Consider the following 14,393-nt stretch of genomic DNA (forward strand, 5'->3'; position numbering starts at 1 on the left):
GTTGGTGGAATGGGGATTTGAACCCATCACCTCTGACTCCAAAGCCCGGGCCCTTTCCACTGAGCCACGAGATTAAGACTGTGAGTGCCACGGAGTCGGGACTGCGTCCAACCTGATTAACTTCAGGTTAATCTATCCCAGCACTTAGTATAGTGTGTGGCATAGAGAAGCAGCATGGCTCAGTGGAGCGCTTAGTACAGTGCTCTGCACACAGTAAGCGCTCAATAAATATGATTGAATGAATGAATGAATGGAAACAGCACGGGCTTTGAAGTCAGAGGTCATGGGTGTGAATCCTGACTCTGCCACATGTCTGCTGTGTGATCTTGGGCAGGTAACTGCACTTCTCTGAGCCTCAGTTACCTCATCTGTAAAATGGGGATTAAGACTTTGAGCCCCCCGTGGGACAACTTGATCACCTTGTATCCCCCCCAGTGCTTAGAACAGTGCTCTGCACATAGCGCTTAACAAATGCCATCATTATTACAATTATTATTATTATATAGTGAGCGGGTAACAAATACCATAAAAGAGGAGCGTCCAATCTGTTGTTGAAGTCTTAGGGTTAAAAAAGCAGAAGACTAAAATAAAGCATCCAATCAATCAACCATATTAATAGAGCACTTACTGAGTGAAGAACACTGTATTAAGCACTTGGGAGAGTACAACACAACAATAAAACAGACACATTCTCTGCCCACATTGAGCTTACAATCTAGAGGGGGAGACAGACATTAATATAAATACATAAATTACGGATCTGGACATAAGTGCTGTGGGGGTGGAGGGGTGAATAAAGGAAGTCAGGGTGACGCAGAAGGGTGTGGGATAAGAAGTCAGAGAAGGCCTCCGCTCCTCTGCCGCTAATCTCCTCACCGTTAGGCCTCGTTCTCGCCTGTCCCTCCATCGACCCCTGGCCCACGTCATCCCCCGGGCCTGGAATCATCATCATCGATCGTATTTATTGAGCACTTACTGTGTGCAGAGCACGGTACTAAGCACTTGGGAATTACAAGTTGGCAACATATAGAGACAGTCCCTACCCAACAGTGGGCTCACAGTCTAAAAGAATGCCCTCCCTCTGCCCATCCGCCAAGCCAGCTCTCTTCCTCCCTTCAAGGCCCTACTGAGAGCTCACCTCTTCCAGGAGGCCTTCCCACACTGAGCCCCTTCCTTCCTCTTCCCCTCGCCCCCCTCTCCATCCCCCTCATCTTACCCCCTTCCCTTCCCCACAGCACCTGCATATATGTATATATGTTTGTACATATTTATTACTCTATTTATTTATTTATTTATTTTACTTGTACATATCTATTCTATTTATTTTATTTTGTTAGTATGTTTGGTTTTGTTCTCTGTCTCCCCCTTTTAGACTGTGAGCCCACTGTTGGGTAGGGACCGTCTCTATATGTTGCCAACTTGTACTTCCCAAGCACTTAGTACAGTTCTCTGCACACAGTAAGGGCTCAATAAATACGATTGATTGATTGATTGATTGATTGATTAAGGCTTTGAATGGAAGGAGAGTAACTGTCTGTCAGATTTGAGGAGGGAATACATTCCGGGCCAGAGGCAGGACATGGGCGAGAGGTCGGCGGCGAGACAGAAAAGCTCCAGGCACAAGTGAGAAGGTTGGCATTACAGGAGAAAAGTGTGCAGGCCTTCTGTCCTTCTCCAGCCCAGCCCGCACCCTCCGCTCCTCTGCCGCCTCTCACCTCCTCACTGTGCCTCGTTCTCGCCCGTCCCGCCGTCGACCCCCGGCCCACATCCTCCCCCTGGCCCGGAATTCCCTCCCTCCGCACATCCGCCAAGCTCGCTCTCTTCCTCCCTTCAAAGCCCTACTGAGAGCTCACCTCCTCCAGGAGGCCTTCCCACACTCAGCCCCCTTTTCCCTCTCCTCCTCCCCATCCCCTCCGCCCTACCTCCTTCCCCTCCCCACAGCACCTGCATATATGTTTGTATAGATTTATTACTTTATTTATTCTACCTGTACATGTTTACTATTCTATTTATTTTGTTAATGATGTGCATTTACCTTTAATTCTATTTATTCTGACAACTTGACACCCGTCCACATGTTTTGTTTTGTTGTCTGTCTCCCCCTTCTAGACTGTGAGCCCGTTCTTGGGTAGGGACCGTCTCTATATGTTGCCAAGTTGTTCTTCCCAAGCGCTTAGTACAGTGCTCTGCACAAAGTAAGTGCTCAATAAATACGATTGAATGAATGAATGAATAAATTTAGCTTTAATTCTATTTGTTCTGACGACTTGACACCTGTCACGTTTTGTTTTGTTGTCTTGTCTCCCCCTTCTAGACTGTGAGCCCATTGTTGGGTAGGGACCGCCTCTATATGTTGCCAACTTGTTCTTCCCAAGAGCTTGGTACAGTGCTCTACACACAGTAAGTGCTCAATAAATACGATTGAATGAATGAATGAATTTAGCTTTAATTCTATTTGTTCTGACTTGACACCGGTCACGTTTTGTTTTGTTGTCTTGTCTCCCCCTTCTAGACTGTGAGCCCGCTGTTGGGTAGGGACCGTCTCTATATGTTGCCAACATGCACTTCCCAAGCACTTAGTACAGTGCTCTGCACACAGTAAGCGCTCAATAAATACGATTGAATGAATGAATGAATAGGAGAGTAGCAGTTTCCCAGAGGAAACAGATCTCTTTTTTAAATACGAATGCAAACTTGCAAGAATTTGAAGAGAAAAATATTATGAGTGAACTGACTGAATAAAAGAAACTCCCCATAGTGTATAGTTTAGGGCAAAAACCACCAAAAAAGCCACTTCCCCGCTAATTAAAGCTTATTAAAACATGCTGTAACATATACCTCCGATGCTCCGGTTAAGTCAGGAACGGGAACGGGCACCATCTTGGAGAAGTCCTTGTAAGGTGGGGATTCATCCGGCTCCTTTTTTTTCCATTCCTCTTGAACCTTCCAGTTCCTCCCAAGTTGTCCATAATCTGCTCTTCCCCAGGTAAAAACCTTGCCAGTTTCTAAATACAAATATTTTTAATTAATCCCTTCATCCAAAAGCAGGCTTCATAAACAACTGCAGTACGATACCCCAAAATCAATATAATAAGCCCAAAATAAAGAGTGTCTCTAACAGTCCAAAACTAAATTTGATTCATTTAGTTATTTCATTCATTCATTCATATCAAATTTATTGAGTGCTTACTATGTGCAGAGCACCGTACTAAGCGCTTGGAAAGTACAGTTCAGCAACAAATACAAAGAGTAACATTTCATCTTCAAATGCCAAGTCTGACAAGGCATGTATTATTAACCGAATCGCGGCAATAAATATGCATAACCATATGCATGGCATAAAAATCTTTATACATATTTGTTTTAAGAAAAAAAATTTGTTTAAGAGACAAAACATAAAGTAACGCACATCAGATTCTAAGAGAATCTACTCCACTCTCTGTGTTTGGTATCAAGGCTTCATTTAGCCCGACTTTCAACATATGGTCATATCTTCTTCGAAGAAAGCATCTGCTAAATATCAACTGCAGAATAATGAGGAAAATGTCAGGTTACAGCATCTGATTTGGAATTCTATACTGGTGCCTAATGTTAGAGCAGAAACGATGCTCAGAATCAACATGTTCTTAGACATCACAGCGCCTTTTCTCTCCCCCTGCACCACACAAAATAAAATGAGCATTAGAATGCAAAACCCCACCAGGCGAACACAAAAGCCAAGCATAATGTGGCTTTGTGCATCTTCTGACGCTTTCTGCGATCACTACACCTCACTTTATGATGACCGGTCGATTGATCGATCGTATTCGTTGAGCGCTTACTATGTGCCAATAATAACGATGGCATTTGTAAAGCGCTTACTATGTGCCAGGCCCTGAAAACAGACACATTCCCTGCCCACAACGATGATCATAAAAGTACCCCTTCTCAAAGAACTGAAATGACCCCCACTAATAATAATAATGATGGCATTTATGAAGCGCTTACTATGTGCAAAGCACTGTTCTAAGTGCTGGGGAGGTTACAAGGTGATCAGGTTGTCCCATGGGGGGCTCACAGCCTTAATCCCCATTTTACAGATGAGGTAACTGAGGCCCATAGAAGTGAAGTGACTTGCCCAAAATCACACAGCTGACAATTGGCAGAGCAGGGATTTGAATCCATGACCTCTGACTCCACTGAGCCACGCTGCTTCTCTAAGCAGCGCTCAATAAATATGATTGATTGAATGAATGAATGAATGAATGAATGAATGAGCCTGTTGTCAGGTAGGGACCATCTCTATATGTTGCCGATTTGTACTTCCCAAGCGCTTATTACAGTGCTCTGCACACAGTAAGTGCTCAATAAATACAATTGAATGAGTGAATAAATGGCTCAGTGGCTCTGTTCTCTACGATCCTCAGGCTAATGAAAACAAAGGAAGAATTTTGTTGTTGTTGTTGTTGTTTTTATGGTTTTTGGTAAGAGCTTACTGGATGCCAGGGACTGTTCTAAGCACTGGAGTAGATACAAGCTAATCAGGTTGGCCACAGTCCATGTCCCACATGGGGCTCACAGTCCTACTCCCCATTTTATTATTATTAATAATAATAGTAATAATAATAATAATGATGATGGTGGTGTTTGTCCAGTTCTTACTTTCATTCATTCAATTGTATTTTTTGAGCACTTACTGTGTGCAGAGCACTATACTAAGCGTTTGGGAAGTACAAGTTGGCAACATATAGAGACGGTCCCCACCCAACAACGGGCTCATAGTATAGAAGGGGGAGACAGACGACAGAACAAAACATGTGGACAGGTGTCAAGTCATCAGAATAAATAGAATTAAAGCTAAGTGCACATCATTAACAAAATAAATATAATAGTAAATATGTACAAGTAAAATTAATAGAGTAATAAATCTGTACAAACATATATACAGGTGCTGTGGGGAGGGGAAGGAGGTAGGGCAGGTGGGGATGGGGAGGAGGAGAGGAAAAAGGGGGCTCAGTCTGGGAAGGCTTCTTGGAGGAGGTGAGCTCTCGGTAGGGTTTTGAAGGGAGGAAGAGAGCTAGCTTGGCGGGTGTGTGGAGGGAGGGCATTCCAGGCCAGGGGGAGGATGTGGGCCGGGGGTCGACGGTGGGACGGGCGAGAACGAGGCCCGGTGAGGAGGTTAGCTGCAGCAGAGGAATGGAGGGTGCGGGCTGGGCTGGAGAAGGAGAGAGGGGAGGTGAGGTAGGAGGCGGCGAGGGGATGGACAGCCTTGAAGCCAACGGTGAGGAGTTTTTGCTTGATGAGTAGGTTGACTGGCAACCACTGGAGAGATTTTTGAGGAGGGGAGTGACATGCCCAGACCATTTCTGCACAAAGATGATCCGGGCAGCAGCGTGAAGTATAGACTGAAGTGGGGAGAGACAGGAGGATGGGAGATCAGAGAGGAGGCCGATGCAGTAATCCAGTCGGGATAGGATGAGAGATTGAACCAGCAAGGTAGCGGTTTGGATAGAGAGGAAAGGGCGGACCTTGGCGATGTTGCGGAGGTGAGACTGGCGGGTTTTGTGTCAAGCACTGTTCATTCATTCAATCGTACTTAATTGAGCGCCTACTGTGTGCAGAGCACTGTACTAAGTGCTTGGGAAGTACAAGTTGGCAACATATAGAGACGGTTCCTACCCAACAGCGGGCTCACAGTCTAGAAGGGGGAGACAGACAACAAAACAAAACATATTAACAAAATAAAATAAATAGAATAAATATGTACAAATAAAATAGAGTAATAAATACATACAAAGATATATGCATATATACAGGTATATACATATATACAGGTTTAAGCACTGTTCTAAGCGCTGGGGCAGTTACAAGCTTATCAGTTTGGACAGGGAGCTTACCGTCACAGTTTCCATTTTATAGATGAAATAGCTGAGACCCAAAGAAGTGAAGTGACTTGCCCAAGGTCACATAACAGCAGGGAAGTGGCGGAGCAGGGATTAGAACCCAAGTCCTTCTGACTCCCATGTTTATGCTCTATCCACTAGGTCATCCTGCTTCTCTGGGACTCTAAAGTCGGGGCAATTTCATGATTTTCCTTTTTAAAGGAAAACAGCCCCACCATTTTCTCCCCCATTCGGGCTGGATCTAAACAAACAAAATGAAGTGGGGAATGGAGTCAATTAGCCATGTTATTCTAGACAGAAAAAAACAAAAAAGCTTCCAAGACAGACAAGGGCATGAGTTGATATAAGGACACATTATTGTATTTCTGAAAAAAAATATTAATTTGATAAATTCATTTTGAGAAGCAGCGTGACTCAGTGGAAAGAGCACAGGTTTGGGAGTCAGAGGTCATGGGTTCGAATTCCGGCTCCACCACTCATTTGCTGTGTGACTTTGGGCAAGTCACTTAACTTAGTGCCTCAGTTACCTCATCTGGAAAATAGGGATGAAGACTGTGAGCCCCATGTGGGACAACCTGATTACCTTGTATCCCCCCCATTGCTTAGAACAGTGCTTGGCACATAGTAAGCGCATAACAAATGCCATTATTATTATTATTTTATTATTATTATTATTTTATTTTTATTATTATTATTATTATTACTTTGTGATTTCTGGATTCATTTCTGCTTATGTGTTTTATCAAGCGACGGACATTTCTCTGTGGCGGATTAAAGGCTTTTCTTTTGTACGTTCTCTGCTTTCCTTTTCTTGAAATGACCTAGAATTATAACTCATGCATTTGGGCATATAGCCTCAATCTCAATGCTTACAATTTTGAAGCAATACATGTTTGCCCTGAAAGGAATTATGGGGGGGGAAAGGTGGATTATTTCAGGCAGTATTTCCATTTAATTTTTTTTCAAGAAAGCTATGTAACAGCTGTTTTATAAGCCAAATTTAATGGTAGCCAAGAGGACTAATATGTTGCCCAGGTGTGTTTTGGTACATGCTGTATCAGGTGTACTCGGCGGGGAGATGGAGGTTGGTGAGGGCGGAAGGGAAAGAGAGACGAGGAGGAGAAGATACCAAATGACCTTATAAAATCAATCAATCATATTTAATGAGCACTTACTGGTGCAGAATACTGTACTAAGCGCTTGGGAGAATACAGCAGAGTTGGTAGATATGTTCCCTGCACACAGGGAGTTCACAGTCTAAATATGAATCGTCGGGATGATCTGTTGACTCTAAGTTCCTTTAGGGCAGGATCTCATCTACCGATTCTGTTGTATTGTACTTTCCCGAAAGTGTTTAATTAATGCCACTGATTGATTGATGACCCGATTTCCAGTCTAGGTCTATGATCCTTCCCCTCAGAAGATAAATTATTTCATCTTTGCAGAGTGCTCTTCAAGTGAAAAGGGCTAGAAAATGGATCTGTCGAAATGTTATTGGAGGAGTAATGGGTGTGAGCGTAGTGGATAATCGAGTACCACATCTGATTTGGGGGGTATTGAGATCAATAGCATAGAAGATTCTGGAATATTGTGTTTTTACTTGAAGGAAAGAAGAATTCACAGGTGTGATTTATCATAGTAAACTTACTTAATAAAACTTGGCTTGCTCTTCCAAGACTAGGAATCATTTAAGACTAGCAAAATGAAAATGATGCTCAGTCCATTTATTTTGCAATTTGGACAGCTCTAAGAAGAATAGGTTAAGACCTCTTTGTACTGCCTAGTAGTAGTTACAAGGCCGCAGAGAAAAGATTCACCGATTGGAAACGATTTGGTGATCGTAGGTTTCCCTGAAGTTTCAACGCCGTTCAGATGTTGTTCATCTCCATTAGCTCATTCCCATCCAACCCCTTCCTACTTCTTGTTCCATCCCCTGAAGAAAGAATGCGATTGAATGAATGAATGAATATTTATTCTATTTATTTTATTTTGTTAATATGCTTTGTTTTGTTGTCTGTCTCCCCCTTCTATAATAATAATGATGGCATTTATTAAGCGCTTACTATGTGCAAAGCACTGTTCTAAGCGCTGGGGAGGTTACAAGGTGATCAGGTTGTCCCACGTGGGGCTCACAGTCTTAATCCCCGTTTTACAGATGAGGGAACTGAGGCCCAGAGAACTGAAGTGACTTGCCCAAAGTTACATAGCTGACAAGTGGCAGAGCCGGGATTTGAACCCATGACCTCTGACTCCAAAGCCTGGGCTCTTTCCACTGAGCCACGCTGCTTCTCACCCGCTGCTTCTAGACTGTGAGCCCGCTGTTGGGTAGGGACCGTCTCTATATGTTGCCAACTTGGACCTCCCAAGCGCTTAGTACAGTGCTCTGCACACGGTAAGTGCTCAATAAATACAATTGAATGAGTGAATTAATGAATGAATGACCCTCCTTCCCCTCCCCACAGCACCTGTATATATGTATATATGTTTGTACGGATTTATTACTCTATTTATTTATTTGATTTGTACATATTTATTCTATTTATTTTATTTTGTTAATATGTTTTGTTTTGTTGTCTGTCTCCCCCTTCTAGACTGTGAGCCCAGTGTTGGGTAGGAACTGTCTCTATATGTTGCCAACTTGGAATTCCCAAGCGCTTAGTACAGTGCTCTGCACATAGTAAGCACTCAATAAATACGATTGAATGAATGAAGGAATGAAAGGTCGACCCCATCCACCTCAACTTTATCTTCACCTGCTTTCATCCTGCCCTTTAATTCATTCAATCGTATTTATTCATTCATTCATTCAATTGTATTTACTGAGCGCTTACTGTGTGCAGAGCACTGTACCTTATAAGCACTTGGGAAGTACAAGTTGGCAACATGTAGAGACGGTCCCTACCCAACAGTGGGCTCACAGTCTATATGTATATATGTGATATGTACTATATCACAGTACATATTTCTCCACTTATTTATTTTACTTGTACATATTTATTCTATTTATTTTATTTTGTTAACATGTTTTGTTTTGTTGTCTGTCTCCCCCTTCTAGACTGTGAACCTGCTGTTGGGTAGGGACCGTCTCTATATGTTGCCGACTTGTACTTCCCAAGCGCTTAGTACAGTGCTCTGCACACAGGAAGTGCTCAATAAAGACGATTGAATGAGTGAATGAATGAATACAAGTTGGCAACCCGGCAACAATATTTCTCCGACCTTACTGACTCTCACACTCACTGCTCGTGACAGCTGTTTCAAACTTTTAACTCCCTCCTCGGTCAGTCAGTCGACCGTATTTATTGAGTTCTTACTGTGTGCAGAGCACTGTATGAAGCGCTTGGGAGGGCACAATAACAATAAACAATATAACAATAAACAATAAACAATAAATATAACAATAAACAGACGTATTCCCTGCCTCCAATCAATCAATCGTATTTATTGAGCACTTACTGTGTGCAGAGCAAAGTACTAAGCGCTTATACTAAGCCTCCAAGAAGCTTACGGTCAAACACCCGGTCCCCCCATCACCACCATCTCTTACTCCTAATGACTTGTCCACAGCATGGGCTTTGGAGTCAGAGGTCATGGGTTCGAATCCTGGCTCCGCCACATGTCTGCTGTGTGACCTTGGGCAAGTCACTTAACTTCTCCGTGCCTCAGTGACCTCATCTGTAAAATGGGGATTAAGACTGTGAGCCCCACATGGGACAACTTGATCACCTTGTAACCCCCCAGTGCTTAGAACAGTGCTCTGCACATAGTAAGCGCTTAACAAATGCCATCATTATTATTATTATTATTATTATTATTATTATTATTATTATTATTATTATGTCTAATAGATAAAATTGATACTATTAGGCATGGCCTCCCTAAAATCTTCCAGGCTCCTCTACAATCCCTTCCTTCTCCGGCCCCTTTTCGTCTCTCCTGTCCTTCTCGGCAATATCTCAAGAGGAGATCTCCTGCCTTAGTTCAAATTCTACCCCCTCCATTCATTCATTCATTCAATCGTATTTATTGAGTGCTTACTGTGTGCAGAGCACTGGACTAAGCGCTTGGGAAGTACAGGTTACCTATGCTTCTGGTCCCATCCCGTCTCACCTCATCAAACCAATTGTCCCCTCCCCTCTTTCCTTCCTGATCACCCCTCCAGATTAAAAGATTAAACGGAAATACTGCCTGAAATAATGCTCCTTTCCCCCCGCCCATAATTCCTTTCAGGGCAAACAGGTATTGCTTCAAAATTGTAAGCACTGAGATTGAGGCTCCAGAAGGCCTTTCCAGACTGAGCCCCCTTTTTCCTCTCCTCCTCCCCATCCCCCCCAGCCCTACCTCCTTCCCCTCCTCACAGCACCTGTATATATGCTTGTACAGATTGATTACTCTATTAATTTTACTTGTACATATTTACTATACTATTTATTTTGTTAATGATGTGCATCTAGCTTTATTTCTATTTATTCTGATGACTTGACACCTGTCTACATGCTCTGTTTTGTTGTCTGTCTCCCCCTTCTAGACTGTGAGCCCGTTGTTGGGTGGGATCGCCTCTATATGTTGCCAACTTGAACTTCCCAAGTGCTTTGTACAATGCTCTGAACACAGTAAACGCTCAATAAATACGATTGATTGAATGAATGAATGAATCGCCATCTTCAACTGCTCACTTTCCAATGGCTCCTTCCCTACTTCTTTCAAGAATGCCTATTTATCCACTATACTAAAAAAAAAATCCTCCCATGACCCTACGGCACCCTCTCTTTTTTTTTTTAATGGCATTTGTTAAGCACTTACTATGTGCCAGTCACTGTTCTAATCGCTGGGGTAGATACAAGGCTATTCATTCATTCATTCAATCGTATTTATTGAGCGCTTACAGTGTGCAGAGCACTGTACTAAGCGCTTAGAAAATACAGTTCAGCAACTGAGACATTATCAGGCTGGACACAGTACCTGTCCCTCATGAAGCTCTCAGTCTTGATCCCCATTTTACAGATCACTGAACTGAGGCCCAGAGAAATGAAGTGACTTGCCCAAGGTCACACAGCAGACAAGTGGCAGAGCCGGGCGGGACTGGATCCAAGGCCCGTGCTCCATTCATTGAATTATATTTATTGAGCGCTTACTGTGTGCAGAGCACTGTGCTAAGCGCTTGGGAAGTACCAGTTGGCAACATCTAGAGACGGTCCCTACCCAACAGCGGGCTCACAGTCTAGAAGGGGGAGACAGAGAACAAAACAGAACATATTAACAAAATAAAATAAATAGAATAGATATGTACAAGTAAAATAAATAAATAGAGTGATAAATACGTACAAACATATATACAGGTGCTGTGGGGAAAGGAAGGAGGTAAGGCAGGGGGGATGGAGTGGGGGAGGAGGGGGAGAGGAAGGAGGGGGCTCAGGCTGGGAAGGCCTCTATCCCCCAGGCCACGCTGCTTCTCCGGCATTCTTCTCCAAACTCCTGGAGCGAGTCGTCCACCCTCACTGCCTCCACTTCCTCTCCTCCAACTCTCTCCCCGACCCCCCGGCAATCTGACTTCCACTGACTCCACTCCATAGAAATGACCCACTTTAAGGTCGCCACTGACCACCTTCTTCCCAAATCCAATGGCCACTGCTCCCTCCTAATCTTCCTGGACTTTCCTGCTACCTTCAACACTGTGGATCGCTCCCTTTCCCTTGAAATATCCCTCCCCTGGGCCTGGAATGTCCTCCCTCTGCCCATCCGCCAAGCTAGCTCTCTTCCTCCCTTCAAGGCCCTACTGAGAGCTCACCTCCTCCAGGAGGCCTTCCCAGACTGAGCCTCTTCCTTCCTCTCTCCCTCGTCCCCCTCTCCATCCCCCCATCTTACCTCCTTCCCTTCCCCACAGCACCTGTATATATGTATATAGGTTTGTACATATTTATTACTCTATTTATGTATTTATTTATTTTACTTGTACATATCTATTCTATTTATTTTATTTTGTTAGTAAGTTTGGTTTTGTTCTCTGTCTCCCCCATCTAGACTGTGAGCCCGCTGTCGGGTAGGGACTGTCTCTATGTGTTGCCGACTTGTACTTCCCAAGCGCTTAATACAGTGCTCTGCACACAGTAAGTGCTCAATAAATTCGATTGATTGACTGATTGAAATATCATCTACCATGGGCTTCGCTGAAACTGTTCTCTCCAGGCTCTCCTCCTAGCTCTCTGATCACTCGATCACATTGATTGAGTACTTTACTGGGTGCAGAGCGCCAAATTAAGAGCTTGGGAGAGTACAACATCCTCTCAGTGGAAAGAGCCTGGGCTTCGGAGTCCAAGGTCATGGGTTCAAATCCTGGCTCCGCCACTTGTCAGCTGTGTGACTTTGGGCAAGTCACTTCACTTCTCTGGGCCTCGGTTCCCTCATCTGAAAAATGGGGATTAAGACTGTGAGCCCCCCGTGGGACAACCTGATCACCTTGTAAACTCCCCAGTGCTTAGAGCAGTGCTTTGCACATAGCAAGTGCTTAATAAATGGCATCATTATTATTATTATTATTATTATTATTATTATTATTATTACAATAGAACAGAGTTGGTAGATATGTTTCCTGCCTATAAGGTGCTTATGCTCTAACTGTTTGAGGAGGAGGGGGGCAGTTCCCTCAAAGCTCAGTTCTAGGTCCCCTTCTCTTCTGCAGCTTCGCCCACTCCCTTGGAAAACTCGTTCGCTCCCACAGTTTCAACTACCATCTCTACGGAGATGATTCCCAAATCTCTCTCTCTTCAACTCTGACCTCTCCTTTCCTGCAGTCTCACATTCTCTCGCCTCCAGGACATCTCTACTCGCATGTCACGCCGACACCTCAAACTTAACACGCCCAAAACAGCACTCTTCGTCTCCTCACCCAAAGCCCGTCCTCTCCCTGACCTTTCTCTCTCTGGAGAGGGCACGACTATCTCTCCGGTCTCCCAAGCATTATCCTCCGTTCGTCTCCCTCGTTCAACCCACACATTCAATCTGTCACTAAATCCTGCCGGTTCAACTTTCACAACATGTCTAGAATCCGCCCTTTCCTCTCCATCCGAACTGCTACCAAGCCGATCTAAGCGTTCATCATTTCCCGATGTGATTGCTGCAATGGCCTCCTCACTGACCTTCCTCGTTCTCCCAATCAATCGCATTTATTGAGCTCCTACTGTGGGCAGAGCACTGAAATAAGCACTTGAGAGAATACCAGAGTTGGCAGACGCGTACCCTGCCCGAAAGGAGCTTACAGTCTAAAAGGACCACCACTCTCTCCAGTTCAGACTTCGCTCTGCTGCCCGGATCATTTTTCTGAAAAGCCGTATCTTCCCACCCAACAAAAAATCCAATGGCTTTTCATTCTCCTCCACGTTAAACAGAAACTGCTCATGCTCAGCTATAAAGCAATCTCCCTCCCACTTAATGTTGCCTACTTCAGCCAACCCGCGCACTCTATTTCCTAATAATAATTGTGGTATTTGTTAAGTGCTTACTATGTGCCAAGCACGGGGGTGGGTACAGAGTAATCAGGTTGTCCCATATGGGGCGCACACTTTTAATTCCCATTTTACAGATGGGGGAACTGAGGCACAGAGAAGTTAAGTGACTTGCCCGAGGTCACACAGCAGACAAGTGGCGGAGCCAGGATTAGAACCCACGTCCTCTGACTCCCACGCCCGTATTCTTTCCACTAAGCCATGCCGCTTCTCTAATACCAACCTACTCTCTGTACTCCAATCCCATCTCTTCCTCCACTTATCATTTGCCCGTATTCTCCCTTACCTGGAACTCTTCCCCCCTTCACGAGACTGTGAGCCCACTGTTGGGTAGGGACTGTCTCTATATGTTGCCAACTTGTACTTCCCAAGCGCTTAATACAGTGCTCTGCACACAGTAAGTGCTCAATAAATACGATTGATGATGATGATGACGATGATGATGATGATGGCATTTGTTAAGCACTTACTATGTGCAGAGCACTGTTCTAAGCACTGGGGAGGTTACAAGGTGATTAGGTTGTCCCACGGGGGGCTCACAGTCTTCATCCCCATTTTACAGATGAGGTAACTGAGGCCCAGAGAAGTGAAGTGACTTGCCCAAAGTCACACAGCTGACAAGTGGCACAGCTGGGATTTGAACCCATGACCTCTGACTCCAAAGCCCAGGCTCTTTCTTCTGAGCCACGCTGCTTGGGACCATGGGCCTGGGATTAAGAAGGTCATGGGTTCTCATCCTGGCTCCACCACTTGTCCGCTGTGTGACCTTGGGTAAGTCACTTCACTTCTCTGGGCCTCAGTTACCTCATCCGTAAAATGGGGGATGGAGACTGTGCACCCCACATGGGACGGGGCTACGCCTAACTCAATTTGCTTGAATCCACCCAAGCGCCCTTTCCTCTCCATCCAAACCGCTACCCTGCTGGTTCAATCTCTCACCCTATCCCGACTGGATTACCGCATCAGCATCCTTTCTGACCTCCCAACCTCTTGTCTCTCCCCACTTTGG

General features: G+C 44.5%; 1 protein-coding gene across 4 annotated transcripts in view; it reads right to left on the reverse strand.

Annotated features, from left to right (window-relative positions):
* Nucleotides 1-14,393, reverse strand: part of SERGEF (secretion regulating guanine nucleotide exchange factor) — a 316,021-nt gene that overhangs the window by 231,192 nt on the left and 70,436 nt on the right. For all 4 annotated transcript variants that reach the window (XM_038764503.1, XM_038764502.1, XM_038764500.1 and 1 more), the window contains one exon: nucleotides 2,839-3,005. In XM_038764503.1, coding sequence (XP_038620431.1) covers nucleotides 2,839-3,005 — 167 coding nt within the window. The remainder of the gene's footprint in view (nucleotides 1-2,838; nucleotides 3,006-14,393) is intronic.

Source organism: Tachyglossus aculeatus, chromosome 22 (genome assembly GCF_015852505.1).
Source record: "Tachyglossus aculeatus isolate mTacAcu1 chromosome 22, mTacAcu1.pri, whole genome shotgun sequence".
NCBI classification, from domain to species: Eukaryota; Metazoa; Chordata; class Mammalia; order Monotremata; family Tachyglossidae; genus Tachyglossus; species Tachyglossus aculeatus.